We start from the raw sequence: 12,818 nt of genomic DNA on the forward strand, positions 1-12,818 counted from the left end.
AGGGATCCCCAGGCCAGAAGCAAAGATTTGAGTTAAAAATGTTGAATTTGGGTCTTTCTTGCCTCATGCTAGATGCTGAATAGATACACCACGCTGCTGTGAGGGCAAAAACAATGCCCAACAATGCCCTCTCCACAGCCACGCCAGAGCCACACACACACGCACGCACGCACGCACGCACGCACACACACGCACGCACACACGCACACACGCACGCACACACGCACACACTCACACACACACACACACACACACACACACACCAACGCATGACACCTGACTCCGCCTCTTCCACGCCGAGACCCAGCAGAGAGCGACCGACCGTCAGGCGTCAAAGACAAACCGACACACTGGCAGGATTTTACGGAAGATGCTGAAGAAACGGGAGCTTTTGGTAAGTTTATGTGTGTTATCGCCACGTTTCCACTAAAATGTAGTTTAAGTAATAGGCCCCTGGGATGGCCTACTTAAACTAAACATCGGTCATAGTTATAATAACCCCATTGCCTTGAACTTCCTTCCCGCAGCGATATTAGCAGCATCTTTAGCAAAGCTATGTATGATCGAGGCTATCATGCTAACGTTAGCTAGACACGGCTAACTTTGGGCAGTATTGTCATGTCGGTGCACTGACATTGTTGTTTACATGATAGCATGATGATGCCCCACACCGTTCGTGCCGCCGCCATATCCTCTGACTGGGATTGAATATTTATGAATAATTGTGTGTTGTAGTCTGCAGCGTCCTGGTGTAATTGTTGTCAGCCAGTATAGTTGACCATTTAGCTTTAGCTGCCATTCAGCGTTATAATGTCCTTTCATTCTTCGCCCCGGTGTTGCAAGTTGGTCTTGTCTGTAAATAAACTTGTCTTGCCTTGTAATCATGCATTACTTTAAAATCAGATTTCTTTGCTAAAATGAATCAACATGTTAATGATCAAGTTGACGCTCATCGCAGGATACCCGGATTTCGGATACTTTTGGGGATCATAACATTGTATGTTGTTTACCCATAAAAAGACAAACGACTTTATGTACATTTAAAATGAAAGCAACATTCATAACATGTCATCTTAAAGGAACATTAAGACGACTGTATGTGGGTGTGCAGGTGTGCTTGTTTGGATATAGTCCTGCTAACCTCCCTCTCCCTGTATGGGTTTTAAAGTCTGTGATAATGGTGATGGAGCCCACAGGGGCTTTAAAAGGATGGACATGGCATGTTCAGACTTGGTGCAAGATGGAGCAGCTTCAGTTATTTGTGAGAGCATTAGCCACTGCACTATATAATTTAACAGCAGTTTCTTTCAAATACATCATTACTTCTGAGCACACCCACCATCCAGAATATTCTCGGAGGGATGCGGTTGTGCAGTGTGTGCATCCAGCATACATTCTGTTTATTGTCTATAATGGGTACTGACAGGCCTGTGATTTGTAGGAAGTCCGGTTTATTGGGTATACCAGAGTACTGATGTGACAGATGTTTATCCTGTGTCATGGAATTATACCCAACTAGCCCTTACCCGTTCAAAGATATGAGCTCCAAAATGATGTGCAGTGTGTGGGTTATGGGATGTGCACTGTGCATACAGTATATGAGGGATGGAAAGTAACTTGAACTGGTGCTTGCATGATAATAGGAGCATCAATGTAAGAAATACCCGTTTCGTTTAATGGCTACAGAGATACATCCCCCCCGCCTGCATACACACCCGCCTGCCTGCACACACACACACAGAGCTGGTTAAACATGTTGCCTCATGCTAGATGCAGAATAGATGTGCCTCATGCTAGATGCAGAATAGATAGTAGATACACCATAAAAATGTTAATATACAGCATATGATTTGTGAAAGTGACAAAACGGGCTTCACAGTTATGTCAGGTGTGTTCATATGCTAATGGTGATGCGATTTCAGATCAATTGCTCCAGCCACTGATGAGAAACGCTGTTTCAGACAGACACTCAGACAGACAGACATTCGGAAAATTATATGTTTGATATTTAGTTTAGCTAATGGTAAGCCACCAGTCACGTTGTCGTATATTTAGAATGGAGCTCTAGGCTTGCCTAGTAATGTCTACTCTGCCATGGCATCTACTTGTGTAGGCTAGTATAATGTAGGCTACAAAGGGCTGGGATCCTGCCATTTGCTATTAGTATGGATGTAATCAATCCATACTCTGTTTGTAGGTGGCCAGGCTGAAAAAAAAAAAAACTCCACCAGAAAAAAAGGTTTTGATTGGAATGGCAATGTTTCCACGACTGTGGCCTGGCTGAAAATGGGATGAGAAATTGGACATTGTCCAATGGCAGTCGGACTACAAAGGCTTAGGAGAACTGTTTGGTCCTAGGGGCAGTATTGAAACCACATGCCTCCTATACACAATGAATCTGTCACCCTTAACCAACCTACAGGACAGGAGTCACTAATGCAGCCACAGAGATAGCCTCTTTCTTCCAGCAAAATGCTCATAAAGATGCCCGGGAAAGCCGGAGGCCCGAGGCACCACATTGGATTCAAACCCCTAGTCCCAGTAGTCATGGGGGACGGGGACAGTAGAATATTTGCCTATAACTTATTTGGTTATATCGAATGCTTAACACCACAATTTCTATATTTACCTGCTGACTTGTCTGTTTAGTCTTGATTAACCCTTGACCCTTGTTAATGAAAAGAAAGATAATTTACCTTCCTCACATTTAAATGAGGACATTTTCTTTCTCATAACTGGCAAAATGTACCTCAAAAGAGCTTCCGAGTATGTCTTGTATAGATTTCAGCCTGGATTCTGCCCATAGAGGCTACACCAACCTGTGAAATGTCTGCACTAAAGACAGACCAGCTAGTGCAGCAAGCGTGATGGTCAAGTTTCTGAGTATTTTCCACAAATAGTGTCATGTTGCCTGGCCCTGGCTGCAATGAATGAGTGAAAGAATCCCATAAAGCACCATCAGTCAACATGCGAATAATGAGATGGTTTTGTGTGATTTCAGATACCCAGATTAGATTGTTATCTGACTGGGATACTGAGACAGGTCTGTGACTGTGTGCATCCTTGTTTGGAAGGATGCATGGACAGATTCAGAATGTTGATTCATGCAAGGATATTGCGTGAATATATATCATCAGTTTCAGAAGAATAGGAAAATGTATGTAAACAACTCACATTCTTCTCCATAATATAATAAACTAATGGTCAGAAATTCATAATATTGTCCGCTTGTATTTAAAAAGCTGTCTGCCTAGTGCCTACCTCAGTGTGATGTGTGTTGAAACTGTATGTTTGCTCTTGTTGTGTACCTGCCAAAGGGAGGAAGGGAGTTTTGTGGGCATGCTGGCATAACCAGCTCTCTAACTGTCTCCCGGTCAGTATTTCTCACGCCTCTTCAGGCAGACCAGCAATCTACCTATGCCAGCCAAGTAGCCATCCCTCACTTGTAACATGTACGTGTGTGTGTGTGTGTGTGTGTGTGTGTGTGTGTGTGTGTGTGTGTGTGTGTGTGTGTGTGTGTGTGTGTGTGTGTGTGTGTGTGTGTGTGTGTGTGTGTGTGTGTGTGTGTGTGTGTGTGTGTGTGTGTGTGTCCGTCCCTACATTTCCTCCAGGGCTGAAGAAGTTAATTGAGTCTTGTCCGGTCTCAAGTCTGTATAGAAAGTTTTACCTTGTCCTTGACAATGATGACACGATTCACCGTTATCTCATTGTAGACGGCAGTGATAATTTTGACTGAATTGTGATACAAAACTGGTAGAATTTTCACAAGGCGGTGCTGGAGAGAGACATAGCCTAGTAGGCTGCAGTAACTGGAGGTAAATTAGGTACTCATGTATGTCCTTTCCTTAGGGTGACCATATTTTCAGCCGCTCAAACCGGGACGCAAACCACTGTTGCCTAAAACCGGGACCCTCAAAGCAATGCGCACCTTACCGCGCACGTGCGTGCCCATTCTCTAACGTTTGTGCACACGCACACGCACCGCAGGGTTGCATGCAGGCAGTGAGTGATTGACAAAAAGCCTCGTTATTGAATTCAGACACGCAATGAATTTGTTCATGTTTTCTGATTGGTTATAGGTGAGCATGTTTTCGTGAAAAGAACATGATAAATGTCTATGCAACCACTAAAAACAGCTACTATTATTTTATTTCTGGCGAAAACTGGGACAATTTTGCAATGAATGTTGAAAACCGGGACATATTAGTGTTTTAGAGATATTTGTCGGGACACTGGGACACGCAGCTTGAAAACGGGACTGTCCCGGGTAAACCGGGACGTCTGGTCACCCTACCTTTCCTCCTTAGCTGCATTGTGGGTTAAATTGAGTCCGAGTTTTGACGACATCAGTATCGGCAATTATGCAGCTGATGTCTAAATCTTTAACCACTTTTTGGGTAGTTACTGTTGGCAATCTTTAACCACTTTTTGGGTAGTTACTGTTGGCAATATCCTTTTGTGCTTGACATTATTTTTGCTAAGATTGAGCAACTGCATAACCTATTTCTCACCTAAAGAGCTATCGAGAAACTGTTATTGGACAAAAATAGTTGAGTGGTTAGTACTGGTTAGTGAGCCTGCCTGGGAAGCCAGATATCCTTGTCCTATGTTCGATCTGCCAGGCCAGCAACGTGTCGATGTGTTGCTGAGCAAGACTCTTAACCCCTAATTGCTCCCCGGGCATCGTAGAATATGCCACACACTGCAACTAGTACTGTAGTTATAGGATGGGTAAATGCAGTGGACACATTTCACGTACAGTATGTGCAAATTTACACTAACAAAAGGATTGGGGACTTTCAATATATTCTAGACCTATGTTATGCCAACGCCAACGTTTACTTGCATCCATAAGTGGAGAACCTTCAGTTGAGAACCAGATGATCAGTTGTTACTGTTAGACTGGCTTACATTTCAGTGGACTCGTTACAGAGACATGCCCATGAATATTAGGCCATCTATTAGTAGGCGGTAGAAGTAAGACCCTGCAGTGTGCATTTTGGCATCTTGCCACATCTTTCTTGCGCTTGGTTGTGAAGTCACATGAAGCTGTATTTGTGTATTGTGTATGTGTATGTCTTGTGTGCGGTGTCTTGTTGCATGTGATCTGTACACATGACCCAAACTGTTGTGACTGCTATAGAACAATGGATGGCAACAAAAAACATCAGTGGTTGAAAGTAGTTGAGTTCAGTGGTTGAAAGTAGTTGAGTTCAGAAAGTTCAAAAGTGGCATTACACTTCCAAGTGGAAAATGTTTAGTGCCACTAAGAAGAGCATAGATTACACAACAATGCAGAGAGAGAGATTGTCTCAGTGGAGACAGGTGTTTCAGTTCTGTCCCCCCCCCCCTTTCCAAAATGTGCTATACAAATAAAGTTTGATGAATACAAAAAAAAGAGCATAGTTTATATGCTTGCAGTAGTTGCAGCAGGTGGGTTTAGCCCCATGCTCTCCCTAGTATCTACCCTGGTAATCTTGGTCATAAACTACAGTTATCTCCATGTGCTGGACATGGCTTAATGCTCACTTAGCATGTACATCACGCTTGTGGAATAGTGAAACAAGTCTTGGCTCTTATCAGCTTTATGTGATGTGCATTCTAAAGGCAGTGTGACGGGACAGCATCTGTAAGTTGCTGTGCTGTGTTTTTTTTTAAAGACCCTCCCTTCAGGTGCTTTGGCACTTCTCCATCGCGGTCTCCAAGATCGTTAATAGAGTTTGACCCGGATCTAATTGGAGTTGCCTGAAAATAATTAACCCCGCTGAGTGGGAAGAAAGGTTGTACACTTGAGGAAGAATAGAACGAGCCTAGAGATAAGAGAGAGCAGCTGTATTACTCATCGTGAACCTCTTGGACATTTGCACAGTACACAGAACTGCTGGGGGCTACTATTGGCCTTTATTTTTTCTTCTCCTAGCAGCGAGGGGAGCAAAAGTAGAATATAAATAAAAACAACAACACGACAAAATCACCTGGGACAACAAATAGAACATATGGAATTGAGGACCTAAAACATTTTTTTCTTGGTGTGGGTTTCTTTTTTAAACATTTGTTTTCCATAAATAATATCTAGAGTAAACCGATAACGATAAGTAAACATGCACTGAAAATAGTCCAGGCTGGCAGGCCCTGTGACTCTTGGCTCCAGGGTCCTTAAAACATTTATAAATGAATGCTACTTTAACTGAAGGTCTTGCAATGTGTTATTCCACCTCCGTTTATATTTTGTTGTTCTGCTCCAGCTTAAAGGGGCATTTCACTTGTATAAGTTGTTGCTGGTAGAGATGTTACCGATCAATCGGCAATGGATCGGATCGGGCCGATCAAAGCGTGATCGGCAATAATCGGTGGTTTAGATCAAAAGGTAAATTCACCGATCCGATCGAATTAGTTACTGCTATGATAATAAATACATAGTAATGCTGGTAAATAACTATAAGGCAAATATATAAATGAATTCATGAGTGAATGAATGAATTAAAGTTAAAACATTAACATTTAGAAAATATAAATAATAACTTGATCGGTGATTGTTCGGTATCGGGTGATCAAACTTTTGTGATCGGTGCTCGCTGATCGGTTCCAAAAAACCTGATCGGACCATCCCTAGTTGCTGGACTCAATATTTAGACCAGGGGTCTTCAATGTTTTCAGGCCGAGGACCCCTTAGCTGAGAGAGAGATGAAGCAGGGACCCCCACAACCTTATCATAGATTCCATAGTTTATCGTTTGACAGCACAATCATCTGCGTATTTTGGATTCATGTCAATTTGTGTTTTCAGAATCAGATACCACTTGAACCACTCTGTCTACTCTTTTTCTCCTCTACACCAAACTTCTTAGCCGAAGTTTGGTTTTCAGCTACATTTCTCAGAATATGACGCTAGGGTTCAAGTGGTTAATATTAAAAAGGAGGGAAAAAGGTCACAAAGATTTGACCCCTGATTTAGACATTGAAATACACATCCCTGTTCTTCTGTTGAGTGATATTGTCCAATCTAATGCATTGGGGTGGGGGCAGGGGGATTTTCTTTTCAATTACTTTTTAAATTTATTATATTGTTTTCATTTTCAAAAAAGTAAAAAAACACGGCCCCTTCACACCAGAAGAAAATATCAGTCACCAGAACCAGGCGTGTAATGAATATCAAATATCTAAAAACTGTATGGGGTCTTGTGTATACAATGTATGTATTGTGTATACACAATAATAGGGCATGAATGTATTGGACACAAGAGTGACTTGTCTCAGTGCTCTATACAATTATGAAAATAAAATCTGATTGGCCAAATCAGATGATCACTTCATTGATAATGACGCTGTGTGCACGTTGGACCGTTTCCGGTTAAAGATGTCGCCTAATGTTGTAGAAATGTTCAATCATTTAGTATGGTCCAAAAAGATAATACAAATGTATGCTGAACAATTTAAAGTAGACAATGCAATCACTTCTTTAGCATTAAAGCAAGTTATTATCAAAACTATCAACAATAATGGATGCAGTGGAGGAACTGGGGGGCCAGGTTGGTGTGGGGGATTGAGTTTCCCTTTCTAATAAAGACAATGTGTGAGTGTTCATTGATCAAGTGGAGCAGAGAGGGAAGAGACAGCCGGAGTACCTCAGCTCTAAGCTCTTGTCACTCGTAATCAGAAACAATCCTCTCAGCCACTCAACCTCGACTTATGCAATGCCTTCTAGTACTGTCTCCTTCAAATAGGGCAATAGAACAGTGTCTCCAGGAGCAAAGGAACATGATGCCACTTTTCCTTGTAGCCCTTTCTCTAGTAGTGTTCTTGGGAGTTACAGGTGGTGACTGCAGAGGGGATGGGAAGCGCTGGGAATCTGGAATGCATTGCTGTTGTCTTGGTTCATGCTAAAAGCCTAATTGGTCTTCGCTGCCACCATTGACTGTTGGATGTGAGGGGTGCCACCAGTACTTCTGTAGATCCTGCAGTTTAATCAAAGGATAAAGGTAAATTAGTTGCTGGTGGTGGGCTCATTTCTACAGTATACCAAGTTCAAACAAAGTATTGATTGTGTGAGTGTGTGCGTTGCACTTAGGTTTGATGCAAACTACTAATTGTGATGTTTTGAATGTCTTGGCAGAGGCTAGGAGAAAGATGTAATCAAATTCCTGGGCTGATATGGTGACTGGAGCTGTAGTATTTACTAGAGGTTTGGGCCACTTTGCGGCCCTCGCATCTAGTATCAAGCGATACTACTATTACAATTATTTTGGGCATGCACATGGCTACATATTTAATGACAAACGCAGCAACCATAGAGGAGGACACAGTTGCAGACTTCTTATTGTGGGCAAGGCGTGTGTTCCTATGACTGGATGTCTGCCTGGTGACAGTTATACACACACACACGGGGCAGCTTCGCATGTTGCGATTCACAGAGAGAAGTTGTGGACCCCCAGCGAATGTTTTGTGGGGGTCCATTGGTGCTGCCCGGGGATGTGCGCTCTCTTTTAAATTTTAATGATTTAATGTATGAGTATAGGTATAGTACTAAATACAAATGAGGTCTATGCGTTTCTGTTCCTAACTACTGTAAGTTCTGTGCATAACTCCTTGGCTTGGAGGTAATTAAATTAAAATACACAAGGGACAATGATTCAAAGTTAGCAATAATCAGATTATCAGAACCGGCCATTAGCAGTATATGTATTGATGTATTACCTTCCTTATTGTAAATCGCTCTGGATTAAGAGCGTCTGCTAAATGCCTAAATTGTAAATTGTATCTTGTCGCTTAGGGCCTCAACCTCTAGTGGGTGCCACCACACACACACAAAAAAAACGGTCTTCACCTATTTGCATTGTGACTTGCCCACAGGGCATAACTGAAGAGGTTACAAAATAAATACGATTATGTAGTATCAGCCCTCGGGAGTTCGACAGCAGCCAGAGTAGCTTACTTAGTTAGCAGTCCTCCCAGAGGGAATAAATACGACACACTCAAAGCTCATCTGTTGAAAAGGTTCCAATATTCTGACACCAAGCGAGATCTGGCCGAGAGCAGACCGTCTGAACTCATGGACAAAATGCTGAATCTCCTGCGACGAGACAAGTCCAAGCACAGGTGGCTCTTTGTCCACCTGTTCCATCGCCGGCGACGGCTATCTTCTGAGGTACGGGCTGCTCTAGCCAACACTAAAATCACTGAATGCTGTGCTCTGGCCACGGAGGCCGATAAATCTTTCCTTGCTGGTCAGCAACAATGTGCAGCTGCACTGTTTCCTGTCCAGATCATTTCAGCCACATGCACTTTGCGCAGCTGTGAGACCTGGCAGTGGCACCCTTGGTTGGAGCTGCCCTGTAGCATCACTTCAACTTGCATATGGGTGTGCTGGACTGGTATCCTTTGTTTTTTTGTTGTTGTTCATTAGCCTGAACTGTGACACCTTTACAAACTGCACTCATGTGATTGTGAGGGAGAGGTTTTACCTTTTAGAATTCCGCCCTCATATTCTCCAATCAAAACTAGTCACATAGGCTTTTCATTTGAAAACTTTAAACACCGTGTTCGGATCTGCAAACTATCAACATGGCATGCCAACCATGGCAACAGTGTGTTTGTGCAGGCTTTGGCTATCTATACTGTAGCTTACAATACCAGTATTTCCGGCAATTGTTTACATAAATTGCCAGCATAGGTGCCTAGGCGGGGAAGAGTGATTCACACATCACCCTCCTTACCATCATGCACTGTTCATACAAGAGATTGTTACCAGTCGAAGGTGACTTAAGTACGCAAGACTGGGCATTGGGGATGATAAAATATGTAAAGTATTTGGAACAAACAGAAACAATGAATATCGACCTGCAGGCTGCAAGACCATCTACGGTAATTTATCTATGCTCTGTTCCTACTGTAGATCTCTCTCTCTGTCTCTTTCTCTCTGTCGCTCTCTCCCGCTTTGTAGTTGGACACTCCATCACCATGCAAATATATTTTTCACCTTTCTCAGTTACACCAATATAGGAAGCAAGTTGTTCATTGAACCGTTTTGTTTACTGTCACACACAGCTCTCACTCTCGACCCAGTGGCAGTGCTGTTTGAGATCAGTAAGTTCTTGGTAGAATTTGTACAACAAAAAACTAAATATAAAATCTTACAAAACAAATTCCTCATTGTAAAAACTACATACCGGTATGCACAAATTACAATACAACCAGTAAGACTCCCTAATTGGGAGATAAGCGACCATCAGGTTGCAGCGTGATTTTAGGACAAAATGTGTAGGAGCAGTGTCCAAAAATGTGTTTGAAAAGATTGGTCTGATGGTGGCACTATTTGGGACAGATCCATGTTGATGAGATGAGTGTAGACATACTGTGTACCGATTTGCGTGATTTTAGTGCAAAATCTGTAGGAGCAGTGTCCAAAAATGTGTTTGAAAAAATCGGCCCGATGGTGGCGCTATATGGGACAGATCCATGTTGATGATATGAGTGCAGACATACTGTGTAGCGATTTGCGTGATTTTACGGCAAAATCTGTAGGAGTAGTGGCCAAAAATGTGTTTTAAAAAATCGGCCTGAAGGTGGCGCTAAATGGGACAGATCCATGTTAATGAGATGAGTGTAGACATACTGTGTACCGATTTGCGTGATTTTAGGGCAAGAATTGTAGGAGCAGTGTCCAAAAATGTGTTTTGCAAGAATCTGCCTCATGGTGGCGCTAGAAGAGGGCCATGTGAGAATGGTTTGGCAGGTAAGGAGTGTGTGTGCAAAATTTGGCATGGATCGGGGCAACGGTTGCGGAGATATGAGCAGGGCAAAAGTGTGACGTGTGACTGACTGACTGACGGACTGACTGACTGACTGACTGACTGACTGACTGACTGACTGACTGACTGGCGGACAGACGGACGGACGGACGGACTGACAGCCGGTGGAGGTTTTGATAGTAAATGCGACCTAACGGTCGCAATTATTTTTTGTATATGAATAATACAACTAGTCTACAATTCCAGTTCAAAACTTAGCAAATTTCAATCGAAGGCCAAACATAATCAGAAAAAAATCTATAGGAGAACCCACAGCTGGTGTCACACTGCAAAAACATAGACGTTCTGGTTGTACCCTTTAAAAATCTAAATAAAACCCATCATTTGTGCAATTCATATTAATTGATACGGCATGGCTCTATAGTCTAGCTGTCTATAAGAGGTTCTGACTCTGTGTACTCTGAATCTGTCTGACTGGACCTAATCTCTTTATGAGAAAAATAGCTGAGCTTGTAGATCTTCTATTCTTGGCTAATGTTCCATCACACAAAGATTTGTCGGGCCCCCTGTTTTAAGGCCCATGATCTAGTAGTGCATTACATTACTATTACCTGTTACTGCAAAATGTGTGAAATTATGTCTTTGTCCAACATTACACCTTTTACTACCAGTAAGACTCCCTAATCGGGAGATAAGCGACCGTAGGTCACATGTACACACAAAGAGGGCTGTAACTGCCATTGGTTCCTAATTGTGTGGGCAATGTGTAGACATACTGTGTACCGATGTGCGTGATTTTAGGGCAAAATCTGTAGGAGCAGTGTCCAAAAATGTGTTTTGCAAGAATCGGCCTCATGGTGGCGCTAGAAGAGGGCCATGTGAGAAATGAGGGGTGGGGTCTCCGCGTTGCCTTGGCGGACGAATAGGTACCGGCCCCGGCTCTCCCGGACGCTCCTAGCCCGAGTTACGGCATTTTATGTGAGCTGCAGTGGAGGGGGTCCTCCACTGTGGGCGCCACCACTTTGGCATCCGTTCTGGAGCACCAGGAGTCGGTGGTCCCCGGGAATTCCCCGTGAGCAGCCATGTTGGAGTGGTCATTTGGTCATTTTTGCACATTTGGTCTTTTTTTACATCTGGGGGTCCCCCAGGGACCTGGGGGTCCCTGGAGCTCCGGGGGTCCTTGGAGGTTGTAATTTGGCAGCCAAGGAGCGTGTGTGCAAAATTTGGCATGGATCGGGGCAACGGTTGCGGAGATATGAGCAGGGCAATAGTGTGACGTGTGAGGTGTGACAGACAGACAGACAGACTGACTGACTGACGGACTGACAGACTGACTCACAGTTTGTGCAGGTTTTGATAGTAAGTGCGACCTACGGTCGCAATAACACTTGATGTGATGTAACTTTCACTTTGTTTAGGATGAACAGCATGATGTATCTGTAAATCCCTGTTTTACTCTCAGTAATTGAAATACCGTAGATCAGATTAAGATCACAACTAACCATTTTGTCACCTGTCATAGATATATTTAATCTGTGGGGGATTTACTTGTTAATCTCAGGTGACCACTGACAAGAAGAAAACCTTGCTCTGTCTGAGCTGCGTAGGGATTAAAGGCAGATCATATACGGTACCTGTGATACTATCGGATGTGGATTATGTTTCGCAGGCTAGATGCTGGACCCAGACAGACTAATGGCCCATTAGCACTTAAAGTATTGTATTTGTTCCTCAGTGTTGCATGTTACCATCTGCCTGAGCTGTCTGTCTTCTGTCTTGCAGCTTTCCGAGAGACAACCCTATAGTGAAGATGAGACCATGGTCCCAGTACTAGCCTCGAAGAAAGCCAGTGAACTCCCTGTCAACGAAGTAGCGTGTATCCTCCAGGTAATAAGATAACAAACTGTACCACACATGGTTGTAAAGCCATGATGAGATGTGGCTAGAGTGTTTGTACACAATAACATAAGATACATTTCTTAGGGGAAATTGGTTGACACAATAACAGCAGCAATAGGCTCTGCTGTAGTCCAGTGTTTCTCAAATGGGGGTACGCAGGGGTAATACAGGG

The 12,818-nt window shown here is 43.2% G+C and overlaps 1 protein-coding gene across 2 annotated transcripts in view; it reads left to right on the forward strand.

The window, feature by feature from the left end:
* The first annotated feature begins 282 nt into the window (after nt 1–282).
* Nucleotides 283–12,818, forward strand: part of atp2c1 (ATPase secretory pathway Ca2+ transporting 1) — a 47,758-nt gene continuing 35,222 nt past the window's right edge. For both annotated transcript variants that reach the window (XM_080751170.1, XM_080751171.1), the window contains exons 1-2: nt 283–394; nt 12,530–12,634. In XM_080751170.1, the coding sequence (XP_080607296.1) occupies nt 371–394; nt 12,530–12,634 (129 nt within the window). In that variant the 5' untranslated portion in view covers nt 283–370. The remainder of the gene's footprint in view (nt 395–12,529; nt 12,635–12,818) is intronic.

Source organism: Nannobrachium achirus (assembly GCF_963921795.1).
Source record: "Nannobrachium achirus genome assembly, chromosome: 2".
Classification (NCBI taxonomy): domain Eukaryota; kingdom Metazoa; phylum Chordata; class Actinopteri; order Myctophiformes; family Myctophidae; genus Nannobrachium; species Nannobrachium achirus.